Source organism: Taurulus bubalis, assembly GCF_910589615.1.
Source record: "Taurulus bubalis genome assembly, chromosome: 6".
Lineage (NCBI taxonomy): Eukaryota > Metazoa > Chordata > Actinopteri > Perciformes > Cottidae > Taurulus > Taurulus bubalis.
Genome location: NC_136594.1, coordinates 8,302,897 through 8,324,929, shown reverse-complemented (window position 1 = coordinate 8,324,929; position 22,033 = coordinate 8,302,897). Strand labels below are relative to the sequence as shown.

Sequence of the window (22,033 nt, the reverse complement as noted above, 5' to 3'; positions counted from 1 at the left end):
TGACAATCCCAAATGCTGCCATTCCTTTTTGGCACACGCAAACTCACACACACACGCACACACATGTACACTACTGTACTGTATCTGAGACACTGATGGAATAATATGTGTCGCCATTCTTATTATTTAATTTACCAAAGTCTCTGTTTCATTGTGTTTTTGTATCTGTATTTATTCATTTTGACTAATCTTGTTCTGGTAAAATCCAATTTATCTGACAACATGCAAAGGTGTTATTTATTTTATTCGTTAATGTTAATAACGCCACACATATTACAGGATATATGTCGTTCGACTAAATTCATTTTGATACTGGGGCGAGAACTAGACTGTGTTTGCGTGTCCCAGCTGGAAAGAGATACAACTTCAACCTTATAAGGTCATAAGTGATACCATATTCACTGACAGATGAACAGAGCCCCAGGGCATTGTGGGGGAAAACAGCATGCATGATGGGATAGGAGGGGCACATTTGGCTAACCTCCTTTTGAGAGGGAGCAACGGCATTAAACTCAGAATGAAGGATGATGAGAGCAATATTGTCTTGATAATTTTCCCTGAATTCCCATCCAGCTGTAATATTTATCTTTTGCTGTCTTCATTGAGATCAATTTAAAATATGTCAGTCTTGTTCACTTCCAGTAAATTACTGTTTAATTCTGCTAAATGGTGACCGTATACGAATACAGACATACTGCAGACTTGGGAGGGTCATTTTATTTCCTGCACATCTAGACATATATACATACATATACACATCTAACTGTTTCCATATGGACAGATCAGATATTAGAGAATGAGGCCATTGTTTTGTCAAAACAAAAGTCTGTAGTATGTCTATTTTGGTAATTGGCAGTAAAAGATTGAGAATAATAATAGACATGAGAGCCATGTGTTCTTAAGGGATGTACCAACCATAAGTATTGGTACACAGCTGAAAGGATTAGGCATAACAGCAGGACTCACCACAAAAATGTAACTCCATCTGTGTGTGTGTGTGTGTGTGTGTATGTGCATGTGTGTGTGTGTGTTGCAGCGTGCGGAGAGACGCTCCAGGAGTCAACGGGCAACTTCTCGTCTCCTGGTTACCCCAATGGATACCCTTCGTACACACACTGTGTCTGGAGAATATCTGTTACACCCGGAGAAAAGGTGCACACACACACACACACACACACACACACACAAGCACCCTGCTGTGCAGTGAATGTGGATGCACAAACAATGAGAGACTGCTGACAGAATGATATTGTGATGTCCTCACAATAATTAAAGGAACACTCTGCCTCTCCTCATCTGGTCTCCGAAGTGCAAACATCTGTATCCTATTTGCTATGAATATTTACTTTTGTTCTTACAGATTGTTCTTAACTTCACCACCATGGATCTGTACAAAAGCAGTCTGTGTTGGTACGACTACATCGAGGTTCGGGATGGATACTGGAGGAAAGCTCCACTGCTCGGTAAGATCAAGGGACAGTCAGCCAAAGGAGCACTGGGTACCGTTTAATAAACTGGCTTTTCTTATTCGCACGCTCTTTCATTCGCTTTTTAATTCTGCACAAAAACCCTCACCTGATTGATGCTGTGACTGTAAAGCCATGTTCAGACGGACAATAGCACTATATCAAAATGTATGTATGTGTTGTTATCATCATGATTTTCTTTAGATTAATATTGCAGTGAACAAGCTTTTCCATATTTTGGCATAAACCCTCTTTTCCAGTTTTTGTATTTACATTTCTATTTGCATATACATAGAAAATGGTATTTAAAAGGATAATTTCAGTCCTCAATCTCCTCTTCTAGGAGATTGTAAACCCTTCCTTATATACAGGCTTACACTCATCTACACATCTCTAGTCGCCCGCATATCCACACGTATACAGCATACATACATACCTATGTGTACTTCTACTTTAATTTGTCAGCAATTTTTTGTGGTTAACTTTCAGACTTATGCCGATCCCACAGTCTACTATTCCCACCAAGTAGAGGAAAGAAACAGGAAACGTTAGTAGAGTCACACAAAGTCTGCTTTGCATTTGAATGAATTCGTTCTTTTGGATTCTCACAAAAAAAGTCAACTTTTCCATCATAAATATTTCCCCGAATTATTCCATACCAACCCTCCATTATAGGCGATACTGGATTTATCCACTTTCTAGTGATGTATGACTTACTCGCCGCCAAAAGGGCCTGCAGCCACTTTGTATCCTTACTCTGTTTCAAAAACAAAACATGGCCCAGATAAAAGAGTCTCCAAGTGTAGGGGTCTTTGAGTTTTGAATACAGTGCTTAATGTTTTGTGAATGCCATTCTGATATAAACTCAGTTTGAGACTCCCCAAATATGTGAGAATGATTTGCCTTCCATTGAGCCACAGAGTCTCCGGCACGCCAAAGTCGTATTCTTAAAATATCTCATAGTATTTTTCAAGCAGTCTTCTCTTCAATTCATGGAGGTTCTACATCACATTACAAAGGCTATATTTCATCAACAATCATTGGACAGCACAAGTTATGAATCTTACATAGTTTGCGTTCATGTGTGTGTGTTTAACAGGCAGGTTTTGTGGCGATAAAGTTCCGGAAGTCTTGATCTCCACTGACAGCAGGATGTGGATCGAGTTTCGCAGCAGCAGCAACTGGGTGGGAAAAGGCTTCGCTGCTATTTATGAAGGTAACTCCTCACATCAAAATAATAATGTATAAATACAAATATTGTGAACCCACTGTACATGATGAGGTTTCAAACTTAATAAATGACTTTTGTGAGAATTATTTTGGCCTTATTCATACTTACACGTGTTCAGGTGTTGTTGTTCTATGCATGTAATGCTAATCTCTCTCTCTCTCTCTCTCTCTTTGTCTCTCTCTCTTTGTCTCTCTCTCTCTCTCTCTCTCTCTCTCTCTATTCCTTTCTGTTTCTCCTGAGCAGCGATCTGTGGAGGGGAAATCACCAAGGACTCGGGACAGATTCAGTCCCCCAACTACCCTGATGACTACAGACCATCCAAAGAGTGTGTGTGGAGGATCACTGTGTCTGAGGGATACAACGTCGGGCTCAGCTTCCAGGCCTTCGAGGTGAGTCCCTCCGTGCGTGTGTGTGTGTGTGCTCATGTTTGTGTGTGTGTTTCGCTCTCTCTTCCTCCCCCTTCCGTGTGTGTGTGTGTGTGTGTGTGTGTGTTTGTGCTCAGGAATGTCTGGGTCAGATTTCACGCTCGTATAGCTGCTAGGAAGTTAATAATGTTAGTGGTGCGTGTGTGTGTGAGCGTGTGTGTGTGTTTGTGTGTGAGTGTACAGAGCCTCGGAGCAGTTAAGGATTAGTGAAGTGCTGTAAAAATGTCAGTGTGCTAAAGGACTCAATCTGTCCCTAACATCCCTTCACCCTTGTAAGGTCAAAGTTTACCGTTACACAGGAGCAAAGGTCAACCTCATTTAAAAGCGTTCCAGGCATTTCTCTTGAATGAAACTACACGCATAAGACCGAGCTTATAAGAATATTACATTTTCCTTGTTTTGTGAGATATAGGATGGATGTAGATATTCACAGCAGTGTCGTGCATCTCACTCTCCGTGTGTGAACCTGCATGGACGTTTTTGCAGATTGAGAGGCACGACAGCTGTGCTTACGACTACCTGGAGGTTCGAGACGGGCCCTTAGAGACGAGCCCTCTGATTGGTCGATTCTGCGGCTACGACAAACCTGAGGACGTGCGTTCCACCTCACACACACTGTGGATGAAGTTCGTCTCAGACGGGACGGTTAACAAGGCTGGCTTTGCTGCCAACTTCTTCAAAGGTGTGTGTGTGTGTGTGTGTGCGAAGGTTGATTGTGTTTTCTCACGTGGCATTTCAGCCAAAGCATTCCTTACGTGTGTGAAAATAATTGTGCATTGACGCGTGTGTGTTTTCCAGAGGAGGATGAGTGTGCAAAGCCAGACAATGGAGGATGTGAACAGAGGTGTGTAAACACTCTCGGCAGTTTCAAGTGTGCCTGTGACCCGGGATACGAGCTGGCTCCCGACAAGAAGAGCTGTGAAGGTAACTGTGTGTGTGTGTGTGTAATGCTAAATTCATGTTTGCATGTGCATTCTTTTGTATGTGCATTCTTTTGTATAGCGCTGCGGGTTTCTGAGTCTTGCTCATTACCAAAAGAAAACATCCGAACCGCCTCCATCAACAGGAAAAAACATCTTCCTGACACAAAGCAACATTCCTCGCTGCTCCAATGCCACAAATGCTGGGAAGGTCCTTTAATCCTACACAAAAAAAATAAAAACATTAAGTACCCGTAGTGACCCACATACTGAAACAACTGAACAAACCACTTCTGAGGCAAAGAGAAAAAGCAATGCTGGTAAACTATCCAAATTGTGGTTTTGCTGTAATTCTTTAGAGAGCAGTAGTTACTTTGGCAGGGAATTAATGCGTGGAAAAAATCCTGTAGTAAGTGGATTTTATCCATAATATATATATATATATATATATATATATATATATATATATATATATATATATATATTTGTTGTGAGCAAAATGCTGTTGTGAACTGTACAGTCATTATAGCGTCTGGTGAGCATTAGGTTGAAATGAGCAGACATCAGTAGTATTGACTTTCCATACACATTTCACTTTTCATTTGAGCTGAATCTAGTGGCATCATCAGTTGAAGTAAGAGTCTGCATCCTTAACTGCATCGTATCAGAAATAAAACCCTTCTGCGACTAAAATAAATGCAGTTTACAAGTCTGCAAAGTCTCCTCATTGCACTAAACCGACCACTCAAACTCAAAATGATAGCTCTGTTTCTTTACATGTTACATTGTACATTTTAAATCAAAATAGTTGAAAAACCACAGACTTAGCATTGAATCACCACAGCTTGCTAATGCATGTCCCACTGCCACCTCGATTTAAAATATAACGGCTCAAAACTCCTTTGTTTTCTATGCATTTCTGTCCTTGTTGCTTGTGAAACATGTAAACACGTATATAATTTCCTTGCCGTGTGTGCCTAAATGATTGTTTGTGTGTGTCTACAGCGGCATGCGGCGGTCTCCTCTCTAAATTGAACGGGACCATCAGCACTCCCGGTTGGCCCAAAGAGTACCCGCCCAACAAGAACTGTGTGTGGCAGGTAGTCGCCCCCACTCAGTACCGCATCTCCATGCAGTTTGAGGCCTTCGAGCTGGAGGGAAATGAGGTGAGTGTGTGTTGTCCGTAAATATTACGGAGATGCTAAACATAGTGGCAAACTTGTGTCCATGGAGCCTTATTTGTGTGTTTAGGTGTGTAAATACGACTTTGTGGAGGTGCGCAGCGGCCTTTCATCCGACTCTAAGCTGCATGGTAAATACTGCGGCACCGAGGTCCCTGAGGTCATCACCTCTCAGTATAACAACATGAGGATTGAGTTTAAATCCGACAACACCGTCTCCAAGAAAGGCTTCAAGGCTCACTTCTTCTCAGGTAAGACACCTGTGTGTGTGTGTGTGTGTGTGTGTGTGTGTGTGTGTAGGTGTGTGTGTGTGTGTGTTGGTGGGCAGAGCAGTGTATTTCATATGGTGTAGGAGCAGGTTGAGAAGCTTTTCATGTCCCTTGTATGAAGCTTGAAAAATAATCCACCATCATATTTTTTTTGCATTTTTGCATCAGTGAAGGGCAGACATTTCTATGGGTTGATGTTAATTCATAATTGAATCAGCAACTGATGACGCATTGAGTGGTGTCTCACTTTCTAGGTCAAGGCTTCAACCCCCTCCCCGTCGTGGCGCTGCTCTTTAAGGGCCATTACCAATTTCCCCATTTCCAATAGGGAAGGGCCAAGAGTAGGGAATTGGGATTGGGATTAAAATGTCATCAGGATTAGAGAAAAATCACTGTCACGGTTAAATATCAAAAACAATTACAACTTATTGGTGGTGAAAGATGGAACCCCCCGCGCTACCCCATACCTGTGCTTTTTCACTGTGCTACACTCATTTTCTCCATTTCTGATTCCTGATCTGCCCACCTCCATTGTGTGTTCATTTGTGTGTGTGTTATCCATATGTTATGTGTGAACCCCTCTCTGTTCCTCAGTCTGTCTCCATGTGTCTGTCTGTCACGCTGTGTCTCCCGAGCCTCCGCCGGCTCTCAGGTGTCCTGCACACGTCACCCTGCGCTCTGCCCTCTCTCCCTCAGACAGGCTGGCTCTGTGTCACGAGCGTATGATTGTGTTTGAGTCATGCCAGGACATTAAGCGCAGCCGCTCCCCCGCCCGTGGCCATTTCAACAACAAGCTGGCGACCGCATCAAAGGTCAGAGGTAACATGACCTCACAATCGGAATCTCTGATTGGCTCTGGTCCTCTCGTGTGACGAGGGAATGGATGGATCCGTCTTAATGGCAGGGATCGTCGTTCAATCCATTCTCCTCCAGAGGGAAATATGTGCTCTGTCCCAATTTAATATCAGTACAACACAATACAATATTAACATTCAGCCGCTTAAGCATTCCGTTAAATTGAATGATAGGGTTCCATGAAAGCTGCCGTTAACAATGTATAAATAAATTGTTATTGGAGCTTTGTTTCACGCTTATGAAAAGTTTGGTCTTATTTGACTTGGCAAGTATGAAATATATAGGTGCGTATATATATATTTATACGGGTTAGACATATATATTTTGGTCAATCTAACTGCAGCTGCAATTGCCAGTTTGAAATCATACATGTTTTATTGTCTGTAGTCCAGAAACTGCCCACTACTTATTCATATTTAAAATGTAATTTAGTTTTAATTTGTTGGAGCTGTTAGAAGGTCCTTCTTTTCTGTTGTGCATTGCATCATCGGACATTATCATCATCAGTATCACAAAATATATATATATATATATATATTAAGTGAATATAACAAGTATACATGTCTTAATTGTGTTGCTTTCCAAGCATGAATACACAACATACTGGAAAGAGTTTGGACGGAGTATAGAATTGGGACACAGCTATGATTCCCCAGTAAAAACACAACAAATATCCTCTACTCGCTTTTGCTTGGATACATTTGTTGGATTGGCAAAACTACAAAAGGCAACTTCAGTGTAACATTTCCGCCGCCTCCTCCGTCGGAGCAAGTAAAGCTATCAACTGGACGAGCTCGACAAAATGAAACTACCTCCAGAACACCTGGAAGTTATAGTGCCCAGTAGAGAGTGGCTTCACAGGGAATTTATTGTGTGTGTGTGTGTGTGTGTGTGTGTGTGTGTGTGTGTGTGTGTGTGTGTGTGTTCAAAGTTACTGCGTGAGTGTCTTTGCTATTGTCAGAAGCTTTTGGTTGGCAAAGATCCAGTGGCTTTCGGGAGGTCCCTGTGGCCTCCCACAAACTACAAATCCATGTGAGTGTGCATGTGTGGTGTATGTGTGTGTGCACGTGTGTGTGTGCATGTGGAAATTGTGTGCTTAACCTGACGAAAGCTACAATGCACGCTGTGTAACATCAACCGCAAAGCTTCTTAGCCTGCGTTAGGGTGAGACTGAGCCCACAATAGCACCCTAATACCACATCAGACAAACACACTCACACACACACACACACACAGGAGGATTTAGTGGTTTCATTAAAAGCAGATTTAGTTTGATTCACAAGGTCTTGAGTTGAGGTGAGACTGGGCGTCTGTGTCTAATCTCACATCTCTTTATAGGAATCTGTCTCTCACTCTGCTCCGTCTCCCACACTCGCATGCTCTGTCTTCCTGTGCGGTCATCTGAAGATCCCCACCTCTCCGTTTCTGACACCATCACTGCTGTTAGCGTGGCAGCCCCACACAGAGAGCTCTCCCTGTCCCTTCCACTGCCACCGTGTGAGCCTCCAGTGTTCTGCTCCATTAAAAAAGGGCTTTTGTCATCACCCAGTCACACCGAGGAGAAGCCGTGTGTTAAGAAGAGGAAGCCACAAATTAGAGGAAGAGGGAGAGGAAAAAAGTTGTGCTCTCTTAAGCAGTGGCATTCCAGTCAGTAAAAACTCATGCTGTACAGCCATTGTTCAAGTTTACTGACAACTTTATTCCGAGGACTTGTCGAGAACTAAATCTCCAAATATGAATTTGGGGGAAATGATGCAGCCAATTAAAAAAAGTGAAATATTGAATTAACTGTGAAACATGCAGCTTCAATACTGATCCAGAAAATGTCTGATACTGTCAGACAGTGTTGAAGATTATTTTAACAAGCTTAATTAAAGCTACTTAAGGTAAAACAAAGGGGGGGAACTGTTTGTTAAAGGATTAGTTTGACATTTTGGGAAATACGCATGTTCACTTTCTTGCCAGGAATTAGATGAGAAGATCAATACCGCTGTTAAGTATGCAGCTCCAGTCAGCAGCTGCTTAGCTTAGCACGACTGAAATGGGAAAAACAGCAAGCCTGGCTCTGTCCAACAGGTCCAACATCCATGAAGGAGCGCTTCTAAAGCTCATTAAGAAAACCTTTTTCTTGGCCAGGCAAAGGCTTCCTGTTGTCGCCACAAGTTTAGAGGCTAAGCTAACCAGCTGCTGGCTGTAACTTCATATTCAGCAAACAGACATTGGATAGATCTTCCCATCTCAATCTGCAAAAAGAAAATTAGGCGTTTTAGTTATTCTGTTACTGACTTTAATTAATCAGTTTTAATTTAAATCCTAAAACAACTCCTTACATCCCTGTATCACCATCATAAAAATAACAGCCCCAAAAAAAGAATGGTAACAATTACTGTTACAGTTGATTTCATATCACACAACCATTTTATATACAGCAGTATGGTGTTATTTTAGCAGATATTGGAGCAAAATATGCTTTAAAATCAAATTAGTTTACTCATGGGGGGAATTTGTGGTCTACATTTAGGTGTCCCGATGACAACTTAAAGTCTCACCCTCCCATGTACAGTGTTGGTGAACGTATAAATCACAGAGAAGCACGTCTACAGTAATTCTTCCAAAATCACGACGTGAGGCTCACAACATCTGAACGCGATGACATGAAGCTCTCGTCACATTTTTACAGTTTCTCCTCTGTCGGCTGAGTGAAGACATCAGACTGGTTTGGCAGTGATTGACTGGCCCGAAGAGAGCACAGCTGATCTGAAACCAGCTGTTACGGTCAGAGGCATTTCAGAGTCCAGGCCTGACCACAAAGCAGCCGTAAACACAAAGCCCAAGAGCAGCACAAAGACAGTTTTACAGGCCAACAAAACCAGACTCACACTAACACATTGAACCGTTGGTTGTAGTTGTCTGCTTTTGCTCTAAGTTTAACTTCATTACTCCTAAAGTTTGTTTTATCTTTAGATTTAGTAATTATTTTTAAAATAGTTGTGCTCCAGACAATATTTAAAGCTGTCATGGCCACACAGAAGCTCCTGTCCCTCTTAGTCACTGCTGCTTGCCTGTCAATCTTTCCATTCTCGCATGTCACATACACATTCAAAAAGTTATAACAGTCCCACAAACTCCAGCATCAACTTAACTAAAACTCTGGCTGATCTTAAATACGTATTTGATGACTACACACACTACTACATGTCCCAGACAAAGAGTCAGCAAGATAGAGGTGCGTCATCATTCTTATGTTGCTAGCATCCCTGAGATTTATTTTTGCTTTATTGTTTCTTGTAAAATGTTTCATGTTTACAAGAGGAAAGGCTTTGAGGATTTTGGATTAACCAATGAGTTTGGCTATGTTACATAATGGAGTGTAAACTTCCCCAAATCCAATTATGTGCAGGACAGAGCCGCTAACACTCTGATAAACAGCCGTAGTATCCAGGACCAGCGTTCACATGATGGGTTATATTAAATGTAGTGGTTGTGACGGTCTTGACCACTACTTAATTTTTAACATAAGCCCACAAAAGGATGTAGATAGCAAATGAAGTGGAAACCACGTTACTACTGTATGTATTAAGGTAGTCAAGCGGGCATGCTAATGCTTGCAGCTTATTTTAGAGCGGATAAACACAAAGTGTAACTCTTTCATTTCACTTTTGCTCTTGTGCTTTTGGTTCAATGGAAGAAATCCAAAGCTTGACAGTAAAGCTGTTTTGGGAACAAATTCTCCATTGACCATTTGTCTTGCCTTTAACTCTTTACAGGTGAATTATGAACTGTATCTTGCAGTCTCACAGTTCATTTGGGTGATCATGTTTGCCTATCATGATTGCAGGATAATAATGTTCATGTTTCTCTTTATTTGTGTCTCTTATAAGTACTATACCTTTTCCATCTCCTCTTTATATCACTGTTTGTTTCTCCACCTCTACTGTCCTCCTGTACTGCTTGTCCTTGTTCAAAAACCCTCCTCCCCTTCCTTAAGCTCCAATCTTTCCACTCCTCTCCCCTGCTTGACCTTCCACTTCCCTCCACCCCGTTTTCTTTTCTTTATTTTGCTGTTCCCACATGAATGATGTGTTGCATGTGTATCTCTCACAGACAAAGATGAATGCAGCAAGGACAACGGCGGCTGCCAGCACGAGTGCATCAACACAGTGGGCTCTTACGTTTGTCAGTGTCGCCATGGCTTTGTGCTGCATGAGAACAAACATGACTGTAAGGAAGGTGGGTTTCACGTTCATTCACATCAGCACACACACTGGCATAAAAGCATCGGCGTGCACATGCACACGCTGCCACATTCACACAAGCATGCGCTCATTCACAAGAACAGTCACCGTCCATCATACAGCCCTTCCTTTGTTTACCCACATCAGAGTCCGCATGACAACAGACTGGTCCTTTCCAGTTGAGGATAGTGTTCTCTTCACGTTTCCACGGTCGGGGCCTGGAAATGTTTAAAAACTGTTTCAGGAAACTATTGCTAAGTGGGTTGCGTGCACAAACTATTTGAAATGCCAGACTGCAATATGACCCATAACTGCACATAATTGCTATAAACAAAAAATACACAAGAGATTGACAATATGACGTTACAGGTTTCTGGGTAGTGTCAAATGTAAGACTTGAGTTGTGTATTGACCAGTTGCTGGTCAATATACAACTCTGCCCACTGAGACTGGACTTGGACGAGCACTAAAGGACTTGAGACTTAACGACTTGTCTCAGTAGACTTCAAACCGCTCTGATTGCAGGTCACTAAAGCAAACTCACAGAGAGGAAGACAGAAATCATTATTTATTGGAAGCTATTACCAAAATCCCCTGCACACACACACACACACACACACACACACACACACACTTGAATTGCCATATTATACTTGACTCTTTGAAGTTGAACTTTTGAACGTGTACACACACACACACCACATCAGCACACATACTCACCTCACTAAAGGCTTCCTGTGATGCTCATAAAAACACTCATGTTTCAAACATCTGGGAGCTTGAAAGCTTTGTATGTAGCTCTGTCTTCCTGTGCGTAAATGTGTGTGTGTGTGTTTACATGTGCATTAGACCAGCTTCACCCAGTAACCTTGCAGAGTCATAGAAATCCATATTCCCATCACACAGCTTGTGTTCGTGTGTGTGTGTGTGTGGATACATGCATACATACTGTAAGTGCGTGTGGAGGTGGACATTTGGATAGGGTGACATGCGCTGTCAACATTTTGATTTATAGATCACCTTTTAGTGATAGTGGTCACCTGACAGAAGTGTGTGATGACTCTGTCAATATGAGAAACCAGCAAAAGAAAATAAAGTAAAAAAAAAAAAGGAAGACAACTGTTAAACTTTAAGGTTTTGGATTATTTACTTGAATACTGGTAGAATTATGATGCTGTGGCATTATAAACTATTCCTGTTATGATTATGTGAAAAGAGTTATCTGCTGTCAGACAACACAGCTATTATTGTCAGAGCTTACATCTGTATATTGTAGCTAAATTGTTTAAAGGTGTGGGGGTCTTCTGTAACCATAGTGTGTGTAGAGTATGATGTCTGTATTTAATACTTTGCCAGTGAGAAGACTGTCTTTTATAACATTGATCTTGTGAATTCATCTCATTCAGTTTGTCTGACTAAATAAAAAATGTCACTCTGGAATACATCCTGTTGTCTTATGCATGCCTCCTGCCCCCCATCACCTTCATTACAGCTGTTCATTTCACACACACACACACACACACACACATTCACACACACATTCACACACACACACACATTCTCACACACACGAACAGACACACACACACACACACGCACACACAATTGCCATGTGGGACTGCCTTCGTAGCTTTTGTTGTTGTTTAACTGACGCAAACTTTCCAGGAGGAAAGTCGTCACAGTTGTTAGGAGGCTGTAATATTTGTCTGCAGCTGACGTGTTTCATGTTAAGTATCAGTTATTGGTCGGTTGTCAGCAAAGTTTGCTGCTATTTTATTGGCAGTGCAGATCTTAAGAGTAACTAACAAAGTAATAACAGAGCAGGCGAATACGGATGAAAAATAGACTTTGAGCTAACTCCGGCTGATTTACAGCAATATTTATTCATGTGCTTTGCCCCTTTTTAAATAGACTAATAATCACATGAATACAATTGACTCCTTTTTTCACTGTCTAAGTTGTGTTGCTTTGGAGAAAACCCAGTCAGAGACGTTGTGTTCAAGTGGGTTGAGATCTGGTGACTGTAAAGACCAAATAGTGTGACTTGCATCATTTTCCTAACAAATCGTTCAATGTATCGAAGCATCTCTATTCATTATGTGTATCGCTTCCTTGTCTTTGACCCTTATTTCTCAACTCATCCAGAATGGATCCTGAATCTTAAAAATGATTTGATTGAAACTGCTGAATGCGTCAACAAATCTCGTAAAAATCGTGTATGTGTGAGGAACAGATCAGATCAGTAATCAGATGTTGAGGATCCAATCCTTCACATCCTGTGTTTTAAGGATACATTTCTTTAACATCCAATCAACAAGGGCTTAGATTTTAGACAGCAGAGTTTGCAGTAAGTATTGTATTTTGGTTTAAAACAGTCTAAGTGTAACTATAAGCACCTTTCTCGGCATTGGATCCATAATATGGATTTTTGCTTCTATAAATACAAATGTGGTTTAAATGACGTCCAGAATGATAACCTTAATTTCACCTGTAAATATTGCTGGTAATGTGTGACTACTCCATCCAGATCAAGTGCAGAAGGCTTATTGTCGCAGTGTGTTTGTTTAAAGCATGCGTGCGTGCGTCCATGTGAAATTCACACTGAACTTGTCATCAGGATGTGTTCCTTTGAAATCTCTCTCTTTTGGTTCTCTTGTTTCTCTCCTTCCTGTTCCCTTTCCATTTCCTCTGACCTTTTCCTGTGCAGCTATGATTTTAACTTCCTCTCTGTGTGTGTGCTTGTGTGTTTCTGTGTGTGTGTGTTCAGCTGAGTGTGAGCATAAGATCCACAGCCCCAGTGGGACCCTGAGCAGCCCTAACTGGCCAGACAAGTACCCCAGCCGTAAGGAGTGCACCTGGGACATCACAGCCACGCCAGGACACCGAGTCAAGATAGTAAGTGTGTTGAAAACGTGAAGACTTCGAGGGCTTGCGACGCCTCCTTACCCCTTTACTTTAGCCTTAATGGCCTTCTTCCTTCCCTCCGAACAATGCATTGTGGGGTCATATCTTATGTTAAACCCTCAGGCTGCCCTCCCCCCCATCTTTCTCTATGATCTCTCCTCCAATGTTCCACTTATGAAACCCAAATGTGAACGTCGGAGAAAGTGCACTTTTGTATATTCGGGCTAACTGCAAGCGTGTGCTCATGCGTTAGAAAGAGGCCTTGGGCAGTGGCCATCTGTGTCCTTGTGGCTTTGTGTGTGTGTGTGTGTGTGTGTGTGTGTGTGTGTGTGTGTGTGCATGCACGTACACACACATGCATGTGCGCATGTAAGGGTTGATGTGTCACCACAAATAGTCGTCTCCACATTTTTCGAGTTAGCGCAGCTCCATATTTCGGAATAAGCAGACATTGTTATTTTGCTCCGCCGTGCGCATCTCGGATTAAAGATAGTCGAGGCCGAACGTTTAAAGTGTGATGTGTGCGAGGTTATTAGTCCAGTGAGAGACTCCGAGAGAGAGAAGGGAGAGGAGAGGATGTGACAGAAGACAAATGGCGTTAACAGTGTTAGCTTTGATGCAAATGGAGTTTCTCCTGACTCAGGTGGATTCACAGAAAATGCTTAACGCTGTTTGCTAGAGGTGATTGAGTGGTCTAGACACACATTTATAGTCTAACCATGACGTAAGTGTATTTAAACATTGCGACTCTTGAGGTGGTTACATTGTTAGCGTTTAGATCAGGACAGAAAATGCCTCATTCGCAACATGCTAACCTTACTTCACATCCTGGTATATCGCTGTCGCTGTGCATGTGCTGAATTGGTTCCTGCCAAAATGTAACATTCATTTCTGAGGATGCATGCAAACAGGGCTCCACAGGAACACATTATATGTGTTGTTAAAAGTATTAACTATTTATCAAATAACCATTTGGTCTCTGCAACATGAGAAAGGAGAGAATAATCAAACTCGCGATTCACTAAAGCCAGAGGCAACTCCTTCAAACTGCGTGTTTTGTTGGAAACTTAAAGATATTCAGTTTATTATCACATAACACACAGAAAATGTGCAAATCCCCACATTTTATTATGCTGGAAAAATCACCATTTCTTCATTCTTACATATTTTCTTACTTTCATTTTCTGTCAACTAATTAATTAATCAGCTAATCTAAAATGCACGTATATATCTTGATACCGAGATGCAAATTGGTCCTCACAAAGATACAAGTACAGGAGCACACATGCCCACATTCACACACACAATCCTCCTAAAATCCACTCGTGTTCCTCATGCAATTAGTGTCGCACACAAAACAGTGCAATCTCTACAATATGCACACACATTCCTGATCTAGACACGCAGTCGAATGTTTAGGATTTGGCTCCTTACCTCACTTCCTCCCTGCCGCCGCATGCTGAGCTCGCTGTGCGTTGTCAAAACTGTCATCAACTGTCATTTAGTTTTGATAATCTTTTTTCGTCACTTACGTAACTGAAAACACATTAATACATCATCTGCTGTGATAACACATTTACTGTAGTAGTTTTTGCACCTAAAACCTAGTTTTTGCACCACCCAAATATATGCAAATTTTCCAATTTGCATATATTTGGGTTGCTCTCTGTTTCCATCGTTATGACATCTCAGTGAGATATATTTAAGGCCAGAAATATGAGCATAGACCTGAAGGTCAATCTAATCTCAAGTTATTGCCTCTTCAGTCTCTGTCGCTCACACACACACACACACACACACACACACACACACACACACACACACACAAAATCCTCATGGAGTAGAGAACTTCTCCTCTCTCAGTAACGACATCCTCACATCAGCCCACCTTCGTCCTTCTCTCTCTCCTCACGCCTGGCTGGTTAGAAACCAATCCGGCGTGGCGCTTGTGGTGGCGTGATGGAGCACGGCTCGGGAGACAATCAGAGTAGTGTGTGTCTGTGTGGGAGAGAGGCCTGCAAGGTGTTATGACTCAGCTCACGGTGACTTGATTAGATTAGGAATCGTGACACTGTGTACATGCATGTCAGTGTGTAAGCAATTTGTAGGCAAAAAGGCAAAAGAGGTCTGTTCTCAGATATGTCAAAGGATATGAAACGCAAATACATTCATGTCGGCTTGAAAGAGTTTTAAAGGGGTGTAACACTGACGGGAAGAGCCGTGGAAATATTTATGTCACTCTCAGCATCTCGACCAAAGGTGTCTGATTTTGTAGCAAAACCACAACGTTATTGGTGACAGAAAATGTGGTTATTTTGGTTCAAATATGTTTTTTTTATATAATACCAATGGATCACATGACTGTGTGTTCCTTTATAGGAACTTTCAGCTCGTTGTTTTGGTTTACTGTTCCTGTTCACTGTCACCGTTAACATTTGTTTGTTTTGGGCCAAAACTGACCAATGTTTACGGATATTTACTGAATTTGTAACTGTGCAACTGTTTGCCGACAGGATCACCAACATATCTACTTAAAAGGCGATACATGTCGGCTGTCGGTTGTGTTAAGTTTTCTTTCCACTGCTCCCAAATGGCCAAAAAATCTGTTATTGCAGGTTTGATTAAAGACTCAGTAAAGCTTAGTCATGTTTTTTATAGCTTCTTTATCCAGCTACATGAAATCAGTTTTTTTGATAAAATGATTGGATTCCAATTCAGGAAATGACTCACACAGTTTAATGAAGGCTCCTCAAAGTATACGCTCTTGTCATTAGTCTCTGTCTAATTCTCTAATTTCCTTCTGAATGACGTTCATTGTTGTCGGACATCAAGTTATGCATACGTGTATATACTGTAGGACACACATTTGGGGTTTTGTAAGAACATCACCAAGAATATTTCTGCAGTCAGAGGAACAAGAGCAAGATTATCTATATGGAAAAATCCCCTTTGCTGCTTACTATTGGCTTCCTTTCTTCTCACCGTTTTAAAAAGACATGTGAATGCTACATGTGTGCACTTGAATCTCCAAAGACTCTGTTCACCCACACTTTAAGAACGAACACACATGTAGTAGATATGCTTTTAAATCTGATGTGTCAAAAAATTGGGGAAAATGTCTGTCCAGAATATTGTCCTTTGGATAATCTAGAGACCTCAGCTTGAAATCTCACTGGTAATACTTTCCCACAAAGAAATTGTCCCTATAAAACTGTGAGCAGGGAGGTCAAACGTTCGTCTCTCACCACTTTCTCACATCACACCCAGCTATCTCTCATCCTCTGCGCTTCCATCTTTCCAGGCCTTCAATGAGTTTGAGATCGAGCAGCATCAGGAATGTGCATATGACCATCTGGAGGCCTTCGACGGGGACAGTGACACGGCAACCATCTTGGGTCGATTGTGTGGCAGCAAGATCCCGGAGCAGCTGGTCTCCACCGGCAACAAGATGTACCTTCGCTTCATTTCTGACGCCTCAGTACAAAGAAAGGGCTTCCAAGCTACACACTCCACAGGTGTGTGGAAGTGTATTTAAGTGTTAATTAACATGTGTCGGTGATAAAATCTCACTTCATGTGCAACACTGTGTGAGCTTTTGTGTCTGCAAAGAGCATCTCTCTCAGTCACCAGCATTGATTTCTCAAGTTTGAATAGATTTTTGAGTAATACCTCCCTCTAGTGGTTTACAACCGCACATGCCAGATGAAAATCATTCATGAAATCTGACTATATTGGACAAAGCAAAATCTAACAAACGCCTAATTTATGAGATTAATGTGTCACTCTGTTCTGGTCCCGGGTCTCTGCAGAGTGTGGCGGTCGTCTAAAAGCCGAAGCTCGTCAGAAGAACCTTTACTCTCACTCCCAGTTTGGAGACAACAACTATCCGGGTCACACCGACTGCGAGTGGCTGCTGACGGCCGAGCAGGGCTACGGCATCGAGCTGAGCTTCGTCACGTTTGAGGTGGAGGAGGAAGCGGACTGCGGTTATGACTACATCGAGCTGTACAACGGGTACGACGCCAACTCGCATCGACTCGGACGCTTCTGCGGTTCAGGGGTAAGATTTTATCTTCTTCATTTTAAGGCTCATTTTTCATCTTCAATGAGAAAACTCAGCCAGGTTCACGAAGAAGTATTGCTCGTATAACCAACGGCGGAAATATCTTATACCTCTTTCCTATAGAGCTGCATTGTTGTCCTAAAAATGATCTTAAAAACACACAAGCTGGGCGACATGTTCCTTCATTCATGGCACTGTACTTTATTTTGTGTTGATCACACATCCTGCAGCTGTAAATACTCAAAGGAAATTTTCATATTCAGGTGCATATAAATTTAGTCCCCAACAAATGTGCTGATTAGTACAGTTTGACTAACGTTGACTAAATACTACTGTGTCCATATGAAAATAAACAATGTAACCAATGGGCTTGTGGCTGAGAGCCATAGTGGGAAGTTGTCTTTACTTTGTCTTTAACTACAAATAATTTATACTTTGTTCATTTTAAAAGCATGCTGCACTATTTTAGAAGATTCCTATCATTACAGACAGCTAGTTTAATTCTCCACTTGAGTTGTGTGACCCATCACAGTATACATCAACAGATATTTGTACAGTTGATTTTGTGGTATTAAAAAAATTATATTTTGTGTATTGGTACTGAATTCAGGTAATGTGTTGACACCGTCAAAGTAAAAGTTCGACACCAAAATTGTAACTTAAGTAAAAAAAAACATGCTTAAAGTATGTCAATTAAAAGTACTCAATGTGGAAAAAATGACCCCTGTATGTACCGCAAATTTGTACTATTTGAAGTACAGTATTTGTAATCATACCTTGTTACACTAATGAAGATGACGCAGCTCAAACAAGTTTCAAGATATTTCTAATTAATGTAAACCTTGCATTAAAAAGTTTGAAAGTAGGAAAGCATTGAAAGTAGGAAAAACACACCGAAGCTAATGTCATTTAAAGTATATTGTTATTAATAATTCCTTCTCCTTCCTCAGCCCAGGGAGGGGATCTACTCGCCCGGAGGTGCTATGCTGATCCGTTTCCATAGTGACGACACAATCAGCAAGAAGGGCTTCCACATCCGCTACACGAGCACCAAGTTCCAGGAGAGCCTTCACACCAGGAAATGACCTCACACGCAACCCGTGACCTCTGACCTTTGTGCAGCCCCCCACGCCACCGTCACCCTGACCTTCACCATGGCAATGAGAAAAGTACAGCCTGTCCCCTCTTCTCGGACACAACGGATAGACGTGGACGTTTGTGGACGCTCGCCAGCCGCGGGAGGAAGACAACACTTTTGAGTGAACATTGGTCTCCCTCCGTGGCTCCACACAGGTCAGCGCACTCTGATACGAGGCCGGAAAAACAATGAGACGTCAAGAAAAGTGAACCATTTCTGTGGAGGAGATGGTTTTCATTACTGCACATCAAGCTACACTCACGGCCGCAAAAAAAAAAACGAAAGAGTGCAAACAAACACATTAACACACGAGATTCATATTCAGAAATATAAACTACGGATGCGCGAGGAGCGTCGGCCTAAAAGAAAATGCATCCAGCCAGTGAGTTGAGAGACTTTTCCCACTCGTTGAACTGCGATCGGACGGCTTCTCAAACCCGCAGGAACTGAGAGGAAACTCAAGACGTTTTTATTGCCTTCGATGCCTGGGAACTGGTCTCTTCAGCCCAGCTCAGAACGGCTGCAGATGATTTTATTTCATGTCTTATTGTAAAACCCATTGTGTTTACTTGTATGTGTGTACAGAGAAAAAGAACAAACAAAAGACTGAAGGCCGTCATTTGCCCTTTTTGCTTAAAGCTTATGCAGACGACCATCGTGGAATGGGAAAAAAATATAAAAAAATGCAAATGGAGGATTTCCAAATGATCTGTGATGTTAATGTTAAGCCTTGCATTATGGTGTGTGTGTGTGTGTGTGTGTGTGTGTGTGTGTGTGTGTGTGTGTGTGTGTGTGTGTGTGTGCCTGCGTGTGTGTATGTTGTTTTTGAGTTTGCACCGTCTTGTTGTAACAAACTTTCATGGATGTTTCCAGTTTCCACCTCACCCGAAAATAAAAAAAGTGGATATCGGAAGGGAATATTTTCACAGCCGTCTCTCGGAGTGACGCGATTCTGATTGAAGGAGAGATTCCCATGGTGCTAAAAATAAAAAATACACTGAATGGCAGACGAGACACAGCCAGCGTGCAAACAGCACACTGCATCAACAGCACTAGTCCTGTGGAACTACAATATTGCCTTAGAACCAAAATGTATGCTATAGAAGGCCGCTCCTATGCTCTTGTGTATTTCCTTTGTTTGGAGAGCTTGAATGGTTTTATTGTCAAAAAAACAACAAAAAACATGGGAAATGTAGTCTGTATGTGAGATAGTGTCAATGGTGCATGTGTGTTTGTGTGTCTTTTTTTGTAGCTGCTCTCAGAGATACATACACACATGCTTACACATTAAAACTAATTTGTGTGTGTTTTCCCCAAACATCTCAACACACACGTCCCCTTCTGTATATTTGGAGCGTGGAGAGCAAAGTGATGTAAAGTTGACGGAGGATCGAGGTGCATACAGGATGCATCATCTATTTTGTGAAATGAAAACGTGTAAGTGTGTGTGTTATAGGCGATTATAGAAAAACAATGTGCGTGTGTGTGTGTGTGTGTGTGTGTGTGTCTGTAAACTGTATGTTTTTAAGTTGAATCATTCATCGCTGTACGTGCCAAGCTCCAGGTGACCCTGATCCACTGTAGTTTTTGTTTTATCATTCCACCTCTGTGTCTGTAGTTCAGGGACACTGACATGACGTCCTCTGCATTAAAATACACACAGGTAAAAACTACAGGCAGCTGTGTCTTGTGGATTATTGCTGTGTTTGGTGAATCCATTTATGTTCTTTTGACCTGGACTATCAAGACATTTGATAGTGTTTAAAGGCTCAGGTTAGGTCTGTTGTAATCTAATAATCTGTTTCCTACAAGTAGTCCATGGCAAAGTTTAGTTAAAGAAGTCAACTTAGAATCTGTAAGCCCATTTTGAGTGTTTTGTTAGACTTTATTTCTTGTCTGCAGCTGCTTCTGTCACTTATTCTACCTCAACAGTCATTTTATGTATTTTCTATGGAGTCCGGTGTCCACAACTAGGGTGAATATAGTCAATATTAATCAATTTGTACGTTGAAACATTTTGGGAGACATGCCCGTTTGCTTCCTTCCTGGGAGATAGATGAAACGATTAATAGCATTATCCTGTCAGTGTGCTATACATGAAGCTACTACCAGCAGCTGGTTAGCTTAGCTTAGCATTAAAACTGGAAACAGGTGGAAACAGTTAGGTATTTTTGTCAACCAACATCTCTAAAAGGTAGTAGATTATTTTCTGATTTGGTTTGTGTTGTTCTACAATTTAACACAACAACAGTTTATAATCACTGTGTTGGCACCATCGGACTCCATATAAAATCCCAGTGTTTGAGTTGAAGCCCTACTACCTGCTGGCTGCAGAGGAAAGTGTGATTTTATTGGAAGGCTACTGAGTAATATTTTAACTAACATAATTCTGACTCAAAGCATGAAATAAAAATACTCAGTTACTGGTGTTATTTATCATTGTTCCACAATTGAAGGTCAGCGGCTGCTGTGTGTTGACGATAGCCACATCTTGGTGCCCACCAGTCTTTATATTTTATAAAAAACTAAAGCACTAAAATGAATTAACAGAAAATTGAGAACAGGTATCGTGCTCTCTGATGATCTACTTTGTTAAACTGTATGGGAAATAGCGCATTGTGTCAAATATTACAATTTTCAGATTTTGAAAATCTGTGCAAATCTGTGTTACTAAACCATTTATTCTTCTCAAAAAACGCCACTGCCTTCTGTGCAGGCGCTGCCACTGTTTCATAATGGTGACGTCCACCCACTGAAGTACTACTGTGAGTTAATATGTATAATTACGTGTTATGAGTAGTCATAAAAAAAATTAAAAAAAAATGCGTCAAGGCGTCAATTATTTTATAAACATTAATATAAAAGTACGTTTGACCCTTTTTAAACACAACCGCTTTGCGGTATCTTGAGGAAAAGCCACTTACCTTCAAAGGATCAGTTTGATGAGCTTCAGGTGTCACATTTGGTGCAACACACACAGCCGTTTGGTGCCACTGTCATACAGCCAGTCAACCACTAGAGGGCGCTCAGTTTGAGCATTAGATATATCAGGGAATCTGAAATTGATCAACTTTTCTTGAATGTTGTAACTTTGACTCCATCTACAGTTTATCCAGACAACTGCAGTCAGACTGCCGTGACGTCACTGTATGCTGAAGCCTTCAGGAACAGGTACCCCAAATGAGAAGAAACACCTTTTTCTCTCTTGCCCCTAATGGCCACTACCTTTTTTCTACACAGTGCTGAGAGATCAACAATACTGTAACTTTTACCATCCCAAGACAATTAAGTTTAAAATAGTTTTGATTGTGCTGCTCAAAGCACTGGAACATGAACCAAAAGAAAA

General features: G+C 41.5%; 1 protein-coding gene across 1 annotated transcript in view; it reads left to right on the top strand.

Annotated features, from left to right (window-relative positions):
* Positions 1–18,634, top strand: part of tll1 (tolloid-like 1) — a gene marked incomplete at both ends in the record, with an annotated part of 39,273 nt that extends 20,639 nt beyond the window's left edge. Inside the window, 13 exons of the mRNA XM_079219675.1 lie at positions 1,037–1,152; positions 1,361–1,463; positions 2,566–2,682; positions 2,941–3,086; positions 3,609–3,804; positions 3,921–4,046; positions 5,048–5,208; positions 5,294–5,474; positions 10,452–10,577; positions 13,350–13,477; positions 16,788–17,001; positions 17,296–17,546; positions 18,500–18,634. Of these exons, the coding sequence (XP_079075801.1) occupies positions 1,037–1,152; positions 1,361–1,463; positions 2,566–2,682; positions 2,941–3,086; positions 3,609–3,804; positions 3,921–4,046; positions 5,048–5,208; positions 5,294–5,474; positions 10,452–10,577; positions 13,350–13,477; positions 16,788–17,001; positions 17,296–17,546; positions 18,500–18,634 (2,000 nt within the window). The remainder of the gene's footprint in view (positions 1–1,036; positions 1,153–1,360; positions 1,464–2,565; positions 2,683–2,940; positions 3,087–3,608; positions 3,805–3,920; positions 4,047–5,047; positions 5,209–5,293; positions 5,475–10,451; positions 10,578–13,349; positions 13,478–16,787; positions 17,002–17,295; positions 17,547–18,499) is intronic.
* Positions 18,635–22,033: the final 3,399 nt, after the last annotated feature.